This window comes from Hyla sarda, chromosome 1 (assembly GCF_029499605.1).
Source record: "Hyla sarda isolate aHylSar1 chromosome 1, aHylSar1.hap1, whole genome shotgun sequence".
In the NCBI taxonomy this organism is placed as follows: domain Eukaryota; kingdom Metazoa; phylum Chordata; class Amphibia; order Anura; family Hylidae; genus Hyla; species Hyla sarda.
In genome coordinates, this window is record NC_079189.1 from 249,947,700 (window position 1) to 249,963,075 (window position 15,376).

General features: G+C 42.6%; 1 protein-coding gene across 1 annotated transcript in view; it reads left to right on the forward strand.

Annotated features, from left to right (window-relative positions):
* Positions 1–15,376, forward strand: part of ARHGEF18 (Rho/Rac guanine nucleotide exchange factor 18) — a 328,222-nt gene that overhangs the window by 281,123 nt on the left and 31,723 nt on the right. Inside the window, exons 21-23 of the mRNA XM_056570400.1 lie at positions 7,262–7,440; positions 9,504–9,595; positions 9,680–9,868. Coding sequence (XP_056426375.1) covers positions 7,262–7,440; positions 9,504–9,595; positions 9,680–9,868 — 460 coding nt within the window. The remainder of the gene's footprint in view (positions 1–7,261; positions 7,441–9,503; positions 9,596–9,679; positions 9,869–15,376) is intronic.

The window sequence follows — 15,376 nt, forward strand, 5'->3', positions numbered from 1 at the left end:
TGTACAGTAGACGGCCTGAATGGGAAAAATGTACCAAAGTCACAAATTGCTAATTTTTAGTGACATCACATACCAGAAAATTTTTTATTAAAAAGTGATCAAAGTGTCACATACTCATGAAACCTATAAAAACTTACAGCGCAAAAAAACGAGCCCCAGATACAGAGAAGTTAGAACATTTTAGGGGGTTGGAATAGGGCAATTTTAAGTAGTTATTTGTACAGTGCATTGTCTAAAAACGAACAGCTCCCCCCCCCCCACGACACCCCCCTAAAAAAATAAAAGTAGCAGAATTGTGGTTTTCAAGTTTGTCTTTTAACCCCTTAAAGTGTACCCGTCAGATCAAACAAAAAACATTTTTTTTTATATATCATTTAGTACCTAATCCTCACCATGTACATCAAATTTTTATTTGTCTATCACCTTTATCTATTTTTTATTACACTTTTAATTTAGCTCACTAGTCTGAATTCCTCTTAAAGGGCGGGGGGGGGGGGGGGGCGTGGCCTCACTGTGCAGGTCTCCACCCCCTCCCTCAGTATGCCGTCTGCTCACCTCTCCCCTAGCATTAGCAAAACTACAACTCCCAGTTTGTCCTCCCTGACAGTAGCGGGACACAAGCTGACAGTGGGAGGATTTTTCCTCCGGCTGTGAGCCCTGTTCTCACAGCTGTCAATCAAGGAAGTGTGTCCATGACATAGGTGATGATACATGGACACAGCAGGACTAGTATGTGTCCAAGCAGGCAGGGGGGGCAGTTGTTTGACTGGCTTTTTCAGTATGAAATACTGAACATTTTCTAATGAAAGCAATTGCAAAACCTATTGGTTTTGCATGCTTTACAACATATCAAATGTTTTTGGATCTGACAAAGCCCATTTTAGCCTTCAGGACCAGGCCAATTTTTCTTTATTCTGTGGGTCAATATGATTAAAATGATACCCATCTTTACATACCTTTCTACTATTTTACTGCTTTTAAAAAACATAAAACTTTTTGTACAAAATAGGTATGCTTAACCCCTTAAGGACAAAGCCCATTTTCTTCTTAAAGGGGTATTCCGAGCAAAAACATCTTAAAGGATAGGGGATAAGATGTCTGATTACAGGGGGCACGCTGCTGGGACCCCCGGGATCTCCCTGCAGCACCCGCATTCTATGCGAGGCTGCGTCCCCAGTTTTGGAAACCTCCAGGCCATCACGCCCCCTCCCATAGACATGAATGGAGGAGGCGTGGCGTGGCGTGACGTCATGTCCCCAGTCCCGGAAACCCGGAGGTTTCCGAAATTGGAGGCGCAGACCCACATAGAATGCGGGTGCTGCAGGGAGATCACGGTGGGTCCCAGCAGCGGCCCCCTATGATCAGACATCTTATCCCCTATCCTTTGGATAGGGGATAAGATGTTTTTGTCCAGAATACCCCTTTAAGGACCAGAGTATTTTTTGCACATCTGACCACTCTCACTTTAAGCATTAATAACTCTGGGATGCATTAACTTATGAATTTGATTCCGAGCTTGTTTTTTCGTGACATATTCTACTTTAACATATTGGTGCATTTCGTCGATACTTGCATCATTTGTTGGTGAAAAATGTGAACATTTTGCATTTTTCTAACTTTGAAGCTCTCTGCCTGTAAGGAAAATAGACATACCAAAAAAAGTATATATTGATTCACATATACAATATGTCTACTTTATGTTTGCATCATAAAATTGTCCTATTTTTACTTTTTGAAGACATCAGAGGGCTTCAAAGTTCAGCGGCAATTTTCCAATTTTTCACAAAATTTTCAAAATTTGAATTTTTCAGGGACCAATTCAGTTTTGAAGTGGATTTGAGGGGCCTTTTATATTAGATTTTTTTTTTACAAGGGGTAAATGGAAATAAAGGCTCCTTGTTACCGCATGTGAAAATTAAAAGTACAGTATGCAGCAACATCAGCATGTTAGTGTAAAGAAACATGCTGGTGTAAACCCCAACCTTATCTTTTCGTAAGGGGTAAAAGGAGAAAAATCCCCCCAAAATTTGTAACGCAATTTCTCCCGAGTATGGAAATACCCCATATGTGGCACTAAACTGTTGGTATGAAATACGACAGGGCTCCGAAGTGAGAGAGAGCCATGCGCATTTGAGGCCTAACTTGGGGATTTGCTTCCGCCACCAAAAAACCCTGTGTCAGTGTTTCCTAAACAAGGTGGGGGGAGTAGTACTGTGTAAGGAGGGCATATATGTAGTGTTTTACTTTTTATTTTGTGTAGTGTAGTGTAGTGTTTTTTGGGTACATTCACACAGGTGGGGGTTTACAGCAGAAAACTCGCTGTAAACCCCTGCCTGTGTGAATGTACCCTGTGCATTCACATGGGGGGGGCAAACCTTCTGCTGTTGCATAACAACTCCCAACATGCCCTTTTGTGCATGCTGGGAGTTGCTGCTAAGCAACAGCAGGAGGCCAGCCTTACCTCCTGCTGCTGGTCTGCCGGATCCTGCCTACCACCGCCGCTGCTGTCTCCGCTCCGGGGTCCCCAATGATGGGCATTGGGGGCCCCCACTCCAGGTACTCGCTCCCGGAACCCGCTCTCGCCCTCCGCAATATGGGTGGAGCGGGTGCTGTTAGGGACACCATCACAGCAAGAGTCCTGATTCCGGCCAATGAATCAGGACGATGGTTAGGTGGCACCAGTGCCACCTCACTCCTGCTGCTATAGGGTGATAGGTGCTGTCTCAGACGGCACCTATCACCCTTTTTTTCCCGGTCACCGGGGACCCGATTGACCCGGAATTGCCACAAATCACTCATCTGAATTGAGCGGCAATTTGCTGTGATCTGTTTCATGTGGGGGGGGGGGGGGGTGGTTTGCACGTGGTGCCTGCTGAATGATTTCAGCAGGCATCCCCGTCAAGTCCACACCCGGCGAGCAGCGGGGATCGAAATTCGCCCAGTGTATACGCCCCGTATCCTCAATTGTCAGGGCGTACCTGTACGCCCTGTGTCCTTAACAGGTTAAAATCGCCCTATTTTGACCTCCTATAACTTTTTAATTTTTCTGTATACGGAAATGTATGAGGGCTAATTTTTTCTGCCATGATATGTACTTTTTATCTTTACCACATTTGCTTATATGAAACTTGTAAATCACTTCTTATAAAATGTGGCAAAAAAAGCAGCACTTTCAACCTTTTTTGAATTTTTTACGTTTTACGCCGTTCACCGTATGGGATCATTAATATTATATTTTGATCAGACATTTGCACCCGCGGCAATACCAAATATGTTTATATATATATATATATATATATATATATATATATTACACTTTTTGGGGGTAAAATGGGAAAGAGAGATAATTTACATTTTTATTGGGGGGGGGGGATTTTTCACATTTTTGTTTACTTTTTATTTATTTATTTTTTATTTATTTATTTTTAACATTTTATTACTTTTTTACACTTTTTATGTCCCCATAGGGGACTATCTATAGCAATCACTTGATTGCTAATACTGTTCAGTGCTATGCATAGGGCATAACACTGATCAGTGTTATCGGCGATCTTTTGCTCTCGCTACTTGATCTCACCCCTGGAGATGGCTGGAGGCAGGTGAGGGGACCTCCGTCCGACACTTTAGATCATCGGATCTCCGTGGGCGATCCTATCATCCGTTTAAAAATGCGCATTGCCGCAGATGCCACGATCTCTATTCATCACGTCATCTGAGGGATTTAATGGCAAACATCAGCACGATCACTGATGTTAGCCATTACCGGCAGTTCCCCGGCTGCTGATTGCAGCCGGGACCTGCAGTGCATGACGCGAGAACCGCTCTGATGCTCGCGGTCATGTACAGGACGTAAATGTACATCCTGGTGCGCGAAGTGCCTCCGCACCAGGATGTACATATATGTCCATGGTCTTTAAGGGGTTAAAATGCAAGATGAGGGAAAAAAGAAAACACAAAAATTATTCAAGGTCCTCAAGGCCAAAGTGGGCTCTGCCCTTAAAGGAATAAAGCATAACAAAAACATATATTTGTTGCACTGGGATCTGACTGATCCACAGAATAAAATTAGCAAGTCAGTTCAGTTTTACTATTTAGTAAACTAAAGTAACAACATCTCCCTATCCTCCCTAAAAAATAAAATAGCACAGTTGTGTTTTTTGTTTTTCATTTTCACTCCACAGATATATATATATTATGTTTTGCAATACATATATGGAAATATAAAGCTTGTCATTAAAAAATAAGCTGCTCTGTCAATGGGGAAAATGGGTCATGTGACTTAAATGGCTCTTAGAAGGAAAGAGAAAAAAAAAGAAAAAGGGCAAAAATAAAACTCGCTGCAGCAGGAAGCAATTAAAGCAATTGCAAATTTACTTTTTTATTTTGTTTAGCTTTATTTAAAAAATAAACTCTAAAATTGTTTTGTGTGGTCATGTCCTGATACCCATAACTATTTTTCTGTCAGCAGTACTGAATGAGGGCTTATTTTTTACTGGGTAAGATTTTTAATTGTTTATTATATTGGAGTACATGCAACTTTTAGGTCACTTTTTATTTAAAGGAGTTATCCAGCCTTTCAAAATTAGACTGGCAGGGCTCCACTTCCGCATGCTCCCGAGCCCTTTCAGTGTTTACGTGCGCTCCATTCCTGCACTCGCTATACATAATAGTGGCAGAGCAAGGACTGCTATGCCTAGCGTGTTCTTAGAATGTTGACACGATGGGAGCTTTGACCCAGCAATAATTATCATACAAACAGTGGTTCTCAGCTTTATAGAACACAGTTTGGGAAGTCCATATGTAAGAAGAAAGGCATAGCGGCCACTCACCATTAATTAAAAAAAATGCAGACGCTGAAGCAATACATATTTTTTTCACTCGTCCAGAGGTTAGACGCCTCAGTGCCATGCGCAGTGCGCACAGGTGACAGCCGTTTTGCATGTGACTGTGCTTCTACAGACCTGTCTCTTGTCCGCACGTCAACCCTGAAGTATCCACCCAGTGTGATGTGTACAGACAGGTTCGCTAATTACAAACAACGAGAAAGATAATCAGATAAAACAATACAATCTTGGGCCCTAGTTTTCAATATTAGGTAGGCATTGCGTACTAATAGTTTACAATGCCTATCTTGTCCATTAGCACTTGTTGTCTCACCACTGGACAAGTGAAAAAAGTATGTATTGCTTCACCGTCTGTTGTTCAATAAACTGCAATACTTGCCATGCTTTTTCTGTTCTATTACACCCTACCATGATAACTTATTGACCCTATTGTGATTGGTTGAGGGGGTGGGGTGATCAGGTGGCATTCCGGAAATTCCCTCTCTTACTCTAACCTTTTAGATACAGCAGTTGCTATTGCCTCTGATCCGCAGCCGTTGCAGGCAAGTTTCAGCTGTTTTACACATCTTGCACCTACCTCATATAGAGTGGGCTCAGCTCCTAAGTCTGCACTATATTGTTTCCAATGTCGCCAAGAGTTAAGTTGATGTTTTTTAGGGATTTCATAGTTTCTTTTAATCATATTCTAATATCTTCACTGAACACGTGGTGTAAATGCCTTACACTTGGTATTGTAGGGGTAAATGAACACTAGATGGATTTGCTGCAAATCGTGTGTGAGAAAATCTGCACCAAATTACAGTTCCATTTATTTTATTATAATTTTTTTTTTATCATCAACATACAGCAGAATTTTTCCAACTAAAATGTATCTGTGGTGCAGATAAATTTCCACAGCAAATCTGCACCAAAATTTACACAACGTGATGCAGTGTTTCCTTGCAGATTTACTGTGGAAAATGTCTGTAGCAAATCTATCTAGTATGTTTTTTTTTCAATTGTTTGTTTATTGCTATTACACTGTCAAGCTAAAAATAAAGAGACAAAGATCAGCAAGAACATATAGATGCCGATAAGAGGGTCTGTGAAAAAATTGTCCGATACAATCTACAGTAAAAGTGTCAGAGATGAGTTTCCACATAGAGGAGATGAGGATGAGGGTTTTCCAGCAGGGATTCCCTTTTCCAAAAAAAACACTGCTTTGTAACCACAGCTGTTTTCTTCTGTGGGAAATAATAAAAAGCATCGAAAAGACAAATCAAGATGTGTGTCATCCCTGGGCGAGCACTCCAGAAGTCTGATTGTTTTTGGAAAAGGTCATCCCTGCGGTGAAACCCTCATCCTCATCTCTACGTGTACCTGCACCATTGCCCTAGGTTACCGACGGAAAGCTGCCACCAGGACTTGGATTCAAAGAATCCTTAAAGCGCCTAACAGAGTTGTGCCTGCCGCGCAACACTGCCAGGTGAGCAAGTGCTCAGAACCCACTGTTCACTACCCCACCTTCTTGTGTCCGTGGATAACGGCACTATAAGCGCCATTCTCTGTCTTCCTTTTTATATCCTATTATCTCGAAAGAAGAGTTTCTGTCAGGGAGAGTTCAGTAGGCATAGTCAGTAGAAGTAAGAGAGAGCAGAACAGATCACTAGCAGGGAAAGAAAGAGAGAGGAAAAGGGAGGAGGGTCCAACCAGAGTGGAAAAGATACTCCCAGTAATCATCCCAGGGGATCTAAGCAGAGTAGAAAGCAGGTAGAAAAAGAAAGGCGGGAAGTATGTAGAGTTACCCAGATCCCTGTATAAAAATATGTATTTTCATGTATACTTGACATGGTGAAGGCAGAGACAATTCCAGTGTGGGATATTTTTTGTGAAGAACTTTTTCAGACTTCAAATTCTGACAGGGTCTGTTCCTTCTTGAAGCCCAACAATTCCTTAAAGGAGTACTGCAGTGTAAGACACTTATCCCCTATCCGCTAGGACCCCCCACGATCTCACGTTTGGGGACCCGGCATTGCTGCGGCAAATGCGTGTGTCATTGACCTCATGGAAGTCAACAACCGCCCCCCCCCCTCCATACAGCTCTATGGGAGAGGCAGGGATGTGTGAACGCTGTATCTCCGCCTCTCCAATAGAGATACATGGAGGGGCGTGTCCACCACGGCATCATGCTGCGGCTGACATGCCTCCTGCACAGGAAAGGCGGGGCCCCGTACAGGAGATCGCGGGGACCCCCCGCGATCAGACACTTATCCCCTCTCCTGAGGATAGGGAAGAAGTGTCTTACACTGCAGATTTCCTTTGATTATAATTGCTGTCTATTATCTTACTGAGCAAGGTACTTATATTGAGTTAGAAGTTCTGAGATTTAGCTTTCCAATGTTTACTGTACTGTTAATCACATGTTTTTTTGCTTGTAGGATGCTAAGCCATCTGTTATCTCTCTGCAAAAGCTGATTGTCCGAGAGGTGGCAAATGAAGAGAAAGCCATGTTTCTCATAAGTGCTTCATTAAATGGCCCAGAAATGTATGAAATTCACACTAGCTCTAAGGAAGAGAGGAACTCCTGGATGACGTTAATTCGAGAGGCCGTGGAGAGGTACAGTTATTGAGTCATTTAAGAACTATTTCCTACTGAAAACTTGCAAGATAGTGAAATCTGAATTTTATGTCCCAAGACAGTGGTCTTTAGAGCTCCATAAATGAGATTAAATAGTCACTGTCAGATATAAGGTTGCAGGAGGAACACAGCTTGCAACAACACTGCTGTAAAACAGAGTTTTACCAAACATGTCAGCAGAGTGAGGAAGGGGGGGGGGCATCAAACAGGCCCTCTCCCTTTGACATATGGGTGACAGAGACATGAAAATTGCATGTACATGATCAGGATGAGGTACTAAGTAACATATAGCATTTATTTTTTTTTATTTTTTTGTGTGGGATCTGACAGGTACGCTTTAACAACTTTCATTTAACCGCCTTGAGGACACAGGCAATTGTCATTAGTGCTTTTTTAGTTTTTTCCTCTCTACCTTCTGAGAGCGTTAACCCTTTTTTTTCTCCCACTGGCAGAACTGTATGAGGGCTTGTTTTTGTGGGATCAATTGTACTTGTACTGTTATTACACCCTTCATTTTAATCTGTGATGGGAATTTGAGAATAAAATGCAATTCCAAAACATAGGGAGGTTCTTTTTTTTTTTTTTTCTCTCCTAAAGGAAAACGGTCATCCTGTTCACCCACACTAAACCCAATACACTGAGTTATAGTGCGAGTGAACAGGAGACCGATGCGGGGTCTCTGGCTAAGATACTTACCTGCAGCCCAGAGCAGTGTCCCTCTGAAGGAATATTAATGGGCGCTGGTCACGTGAGTGGTCAGTAGGCGCAAGCGCTCACGTGACCAGTGTCCATGAATATTCAAATTCATCTGGCGGGCCCGCCTCCTGTGCGCAGAAAGAAGCGGACCTTCAGAGGCACACCTCTCTGGGCTGCTGGTACATATCTTAGTCAGAGACCCCGCATCGGTCTCCTTTTCACCAGCACTATAACCCAGTGTATTGGGTTTAGTGTGGGTGAACAGGATGACCTGTTACTCCGGTGGACATTTATTATTTTTTTTTTAAATCAACTGGTGCCAGAAAGTTAAACAGATTTGTAAATTACTTCTATAAAAAAAAAAAAAACCTTCTTCCTGTACTTATTAGCAGCTGTATACTTCAGAGGAAATTATTATCTTTTGGAATTTCTTTTCTGTCACGACCACAGTGCTCTCTGCTGACACCTCTGTCCATTTTAGGAACTCTCCAGAACAGCTATGGGGATTTTGCCATGTTTGCCCATGGGGATTTTCTCCTGCTCTGGACAGTTCCTGACATGGACAGAGGTGTCAGCAGAGAGCACTGTGGTCATGACCGAAAAGAAATCCAAAAAGAAAATAATTTCCTCTGTAGTATGCAGCAGCTAATAAGTACTGGTAGGATTTAGATTTTTTGATATAAGTAATTTACAAATCTGTTTAACTTTCTGGCATCAGTTAATAAAAAAAAGTTTTCCACCGGAGTACCCCTTTAAATACCATTCAAGTGTAACACTGAAGTTGTAGCAATGGCAGGATACACTTAAGTCTGGGATTCTACTTTGCAGTTTCCCAGCCTAAAGCTACTGCTAACTTTGTAGCCAGCTGCTAGGGGACATTTATAAGTAATCGCATGATTGCTTATACAGTGCTAAAATGCTATGGCAATGCATAAATCTGTAAAAACAGGCAACTACTAGTACAGCGTGGCAGGCACCTTTCAGACAACCACCTAAATGCTCGATCATTTGTACTATTGACTCCATAAAGCAGTAGTACAAGTGAATATAAGAAATGTAGTTAGCCACCTTATTAACAAAAAATGCTTCTTGGCTAAAGGGGTTAATTTACTTGGTAAATGATGGTACCACTTTAATCATACATGCAGAACAATTACGGCATAGAGTTAAACTGAATGTGAAAAAAGAGGCGTGTTTAGTGTATTCACTGGAATTCAACAGGGAAAAAACTGTTATATTTTGGAATGCCCATTTATTATATTGAATGTAACCTAACACTTTATCAAAACTAAGCACAATATATGGGTGCATAGTATTGTCCTTTATTTCTAAGTTCTTTTGTGCAGATGCCCAGATGAAGGGACAGAGTTGCTTAATGAAGCAGAAGAAGAGCGAAAACAGGCAACTGAACGTGCTGCTAGGCTAAAGGATCTGCAAGGTAAAAAAATTAAGCAAACACCATTTTTTCTTACCGTAAGTGAAATATGATTATTAAAGAATTGGTTTTGCTTTGTGTGTACAGAACGCCTAAACCTGAAGGATGCGGTGATCACACAAATACTTTGTGAAAAACTACAAATTTGTATGGATGTGGCTGAGCTGTATGGTTTTGATGAATCATCACAAGCATCCAGGGTACGAGTTCTTGTTGGATCTGATAACGGAGAGAATTCTAAAGGAGAACACCTGCTCCTGTCTACCATAGCTGAAGGTGAGGTATAAATATATCATCTCAAAGACTAAATTAACACAAAAAAACTAATTTGTGCAAGCATGTGTGCCTTTTTAAAATATAACTTTTAATCTATCTTCTTAAAAGAAATTAGCTAAAAATACAATGAATAGGAAACTATGATCCCTACCCTGAGCTATTACACAATAGTGTTCAGCTCCAAGGGATTTACAAATTTTGTAAATTTTCTGATACAAATTTTGCAGAAAATAGATATTGGAGAATGTAGGCTATAATCACAGCATATATATCCACATAACAAGTAGGCAATTGGCGCTATAATGTTATTTTCCCTGTGATAGGAATTTTACTTTACAGGTGGAATTATACAAACAGTTTATCATTATCATTTTTCTTGGTAACAGATTGTTATCTTGCTCTTAAAGGAGATCAGTAAAAACACTATTTGTCACCACTGATGAAGTTGCTTATAATTTAGCAGCAGAAATGCGTTTGGTGATTATTTATGTGATGATTATCAGGGTAAGGATCATAGTTTCCTATTCATTGTATTTTTAACTCACGGATATAATTTCTTTTAATAAGATAGATTTAAAGTTATATTTTAAAAAGGCACATATGCTTGCACAAATTAGTGTTTTTGTGTTCATTTTGTCTTTGAGATTGTAGTCTGCTGGATATGAGAGATTTGGACTCTGGTCTGATGTGGGACCCTTACAATTAACTCATACATTTTTCTTTTGGTATAAATATATAAGTAATGCAAAATAAATTAATTCTCCAAGAGTTTGTCAAAACCATTAGTAAGCTTGTCTATAGCAACCAACCTGGTTGCAGAAAAGTTAGAGCAGGTTTGATAAATCTACCAGGTTATATAGTTCATGTGGTTGAAACAAGACCAGAGTCCGTCAAATTCAACCTAAAACCCTACCTCAGAGAAAGGCAAAAAAAAAACATGAGCCTTATGCCAATTGTCCTAATTCCTTCCCGACTCCAATATGGCATCAGAATACATCCTTGGATCAACATTCTGTCACACATAAGTCTAGTATCCATAACCTGTAATGTTATTACTCTCTAGAAAAATATCCAGACCCCCCTTGAACTTGTTTATTGACTCAGACATCACAACATCATGGGGCAGAGAGTTTCATAGTCTTACTGCACTTACAGTAAAGAATCTCTGTCTGTGATGATGGTGAAACCTTCTTTCCTCTAGACAGAGAGGATGTCCCTTTTGTCATAGTTATCGGCCTAGGTATAAAAAGATCACTAGAAAAACCTCTGTGCTGTCCATTCATATATTTGTACATTGTGATCAAATCGCCCCTAAGACGTCTTCTCTCTAAACTAAATAACCCCAAGATTAATAACTTGTCTTGGTCCTGTAATCCTCCCATATCATTAATGATCTTTGTCGCCCTCCTCTGCACCCTCTCCAGTTCAGCCATGTCCTTCTTATATACAGAGGCCCAAAAATAGACATAATACACCATGTGCGTTCTGACTAATGATTTATACAGAGGCAAAACTATGTCCTGCACACAAGCCCCTCTGCCTCTCTTGATACATCCCATAACTCACTGAGCCCTGGCACAAGTCTCTGAAGTTGAGCTTTCTTTTCTCCAATATCCCCAATGTTAGAATATTGTATGTCTGGTTGAGAAAACTGATCTTACTTTAACAATGTTACTACATATAAAGCTAGTTGTAATGTAGGAAAACAAGTGCATTATGATATGTATCCTAATGAAATCAAAAACCTTTGTACTACGCTGTTAAAAAAAATAAATAAAGGGGAACACTTAAACAACACATTGTAACTCCAAGTTCACTCAGGAAGCAACACTGATTGACCATCAATTTCACATGCTGTTGTGCAAATGGAACAGGCAACAGGTGGAAATTATAGGCAATTAGCAAGACACCCCCAATAAAGGAGTGGTACTTCAGGTGGTTACCACTAACCACTTCTCAGTTCCTAACCTTCCTGGCTGATGTTTTGGTCCCTTTTGAATGCTGGCAGTGCTTTCACTCTAGTCGTAGCATGAGACTTAGTCTGCAAAACCACACAAGTGGCTCAGGTAGTGCAGCTCATCCAGGATGGCACATCAATGCAAGCTGTGACATGGAGGTTTGCTGTGTCTGTGAGCGTAATGTCCAGAGCATGGAGGCGCTACCAGGAGACAGGCCAGTACATCAGGAGACGTGGAGGAGGGCAACAAGCCAGCAGCATGACCGCTACCTCCACCTTTGTGCTAGGAGGAGCACTGCCAGAGCCCTGCAAAATGACCACCAGCAGGCCACAAATGTGCATGTGTCCACTCAAATGGTCAGAAACCGACTCCATGAAGGTGGTATGAGGGCCCGACACCGTGCAAGACGTTTGGCATTACAGCCAAACACCGTGCAGGACGTTTGGCATTTGATAGAGAACACCAAGATTGGCAAATTCGCCACTTGCACCCTGTGCTCTTCACAGATGAAAGCAGGTTCACACTGAGCACATGTGACAGACGTGACAGAGTCTGGAGATGCCGTGGAGAACATTCTGCTGCCTGCAACATCCTCCAGCATGACCGGTTTGGTGGTGGGTCAGTAAAGGTGTGGGGTGGCATTTCTTTGGGGGGGCGCACAGCCCTCCATGTGCTTGCCAGAGGTAGCCTGACTGCCATTAGGTACCGAGCTGAGATCCTCAGCAGTAAACAATAATAGTGCCCATGAGGCACAAAATTCCTCCTAATCCCTACTCCTATAAAATGTAACTTTTATTTAATTCTTTAATTAAATCAGGAGAGTTATTGTTAAAATCAACACTAGTTCCACTGTATTGGTCCACTATCCTGCCCAATATGTTTTTCACTGTTCTTATCAAGAACTAGTTTAGGGGAAGGATGTTCAGCACACTGCTCACTAATATTAAAATTATGTTGTCGATGTGGAGGATTACTGCACCTGCAGTGTGCAATACCTCTCCCTTATTCTGATAGCTCAGTGGACACTAGTGCAATTAAAATCATGTTCCTGCTACCATCCTACATGTTTCGCCACTGCCAGTGTGCTGAACATCCTTCCCCTAACTCTCCTGATTTAATTAAAGAATTAAATAAAAGTTAAGTTTTATAGGAGTAGGGATTAGGAGGAATTTTGTGCCTCACGGGCACTACTCTTGTTTACTGCTAGAGATACCCTCCTCTTCTCCTCGGGCAATTGTGGTTTTTGTGAGATGAGATCCTCAGGCCCCTTGTGAGACCATATGCTGGTGCGGTTGGCCCTGGGTTCCTCCTAATGCAAGACAATGCTAGACCTCATGTGGCTAGAGTGTGTCAGTAGTTCCTGCAAGAGGAAGACATTGATACTATGGACTGGCCTGCCTGTTCCCCAGACCTGAATCCAATTGAGCACATCTGGGACATCATGTCTCGCTCCATCCACCAATGCCACATTGCACCAGAGACTGTCCAGGAGTTGGCGGATGCTTTAGTCCAGGTCTGGGAGGACATCCCTCAGGAGACCGCAACCTCATCAGGGGCATGCCCAGGCATTGTAGGGAGGTCATACGGGCACGTGGAGGCCACACACACTACTGAGCTTCATTTTGACTTGTTTTAAGGACATTACATCAAAGTTGGATCAGCCTGTAGTGTGGTTTTCCACTTAGATTTTGAGTGTGACTCCATATCCAATTTACCAAACACCAAGGCCGAAGCCCGGGGTAAAAAAACCTTTATTAATCAACCCTTTAAAAAATAACTTTTATTTATATATCGCTAAAACTTCCCACTTAGTACATTAAAATAGCCCCTGACAGGTAAGGTATTGTATAACAGGGAATCTCTCCCTTATTCCTTAGTGCTGTGCTGCAGACACCCGCACTGTACAACTGTCAGAGTGCAATTTAAAATGTTGTAGATTGCCCAATCTACAACATTGGGCAATCTACAACATTTTAAATTGCACTCTGACAGTTGTACAGTGTGGGTGTCTGCAGCACAGCACTAAGGAATAAGGGAGAGATTCCCTGTTATACTATACCTTACCTGTCAGGGGCTATTTGACACCCTGGTACTTAAGGACCCATGATGTACTCGTACGTCATGGAGAATTCTGGCCCCCACTGCGCACCGGGCAGGGATCGGACCGGGATGCCTGCTGAAATCATTCATCAGACCCCCCCCCATGTCGGCGATCGCGGCAAATCGCAAGTGAATTCACACATGCGATTTGCACGATTACGGGTCTATAGTGACCCGGTGACCCGGAATATAAGGGGGATCGCGGTTGTCTAAGACACCCACGATCCCCCTGAAGGCATAGGAGTGAGGTGGCAGGGGTGCCACCCCTCCTATCCCTGCTATTGGTGGTCTAGACGCGACCACCAATAGCAGATCGGGGGCGGGGGGGGGGTTAACTTTCGTTTTCCCCGCCCTGCCCACCCACAATAGGCGGGGCAGGACAGGGAAACGACGGCGACCGGCGCCAAAGATCCACTTACCGATCCGGGCGGGCGACGGAGATCGGCGGGCGGCGATGACGAGCGTCTGGATCCGACGGAAGCCGGTGAGTTGCCTAGCAACATCTGGAGGGTACAGTTTGAGACCATTATACAGTGGTCTCTAAACTGTAGCCCTCCAGATCTTGCAAAACTACAACTCCTAACATGCCCAAACAACTGTTTGCTGTCAGGGCATTCTGGAATTTGTAGTTTTGCAACAGCTGGAGGACCACAGTTTGGAGATCACCTTGCAGTGTTCTCTAAAACTGTAGCCCTTCAGATGTTGCAAAACTGCAAATCCCAGCATGTCCAAACAGCAATCAGCTGTCTCGGCATGCTGGGAGTTGTAGTTGCGTACCTCCAGCTATTGCATAACTACATCTCCCAGCATGCCCTTCGGCGATCAGTACATGCTGGGAGTTTTAGTTTTGCAATAGCTGGAGGCAGACTGGTTGGAAATACTGAGTTAGGTAACAGAACCTAACTGAAGGTTTTCCAACCAGTGTGTCTCCAGCTGTTGCAAAAGTACAACTCCCAGCATGCACGGTCTGTTAGTACATGGTGGGAGTTGTAGTTTTGAAACAGCTGGAGGTTTGCCCCCCCCATGTGAGCGTACAGGGTACATTCACACAGGCAGGTTTACAGTAAGTTTCCTGCTTCAAGTTTGGGCTGCGGCAAAATTTTTCACCGCAGCGAAAACTTCTAGCGGGAAACTCACCGTAACACGTCAGTGCGAATGTACCCTAAAAACACTACACTACACGAACACAAAATAAAGGGTAAAACACTACATATACACCCCCTTACACTGTCCCCCCCAATAAAAATGAAAAACGTATTGAATGGCAGTGTTTCCAAAACGGAGCCTCCAGCTGTTGCAAAACAACAACTCCCAGCATTTCTGGACTGCCACTGACTGTCCAGGCATGCTGGGAATTTAGCAACAGCTGGAGGCACCCTGTTTGGGAATCACTGGCGTAGAATACCCCTATGTCCACCCCTATGCAATCCCTAATTTAGTCCTCAAATGC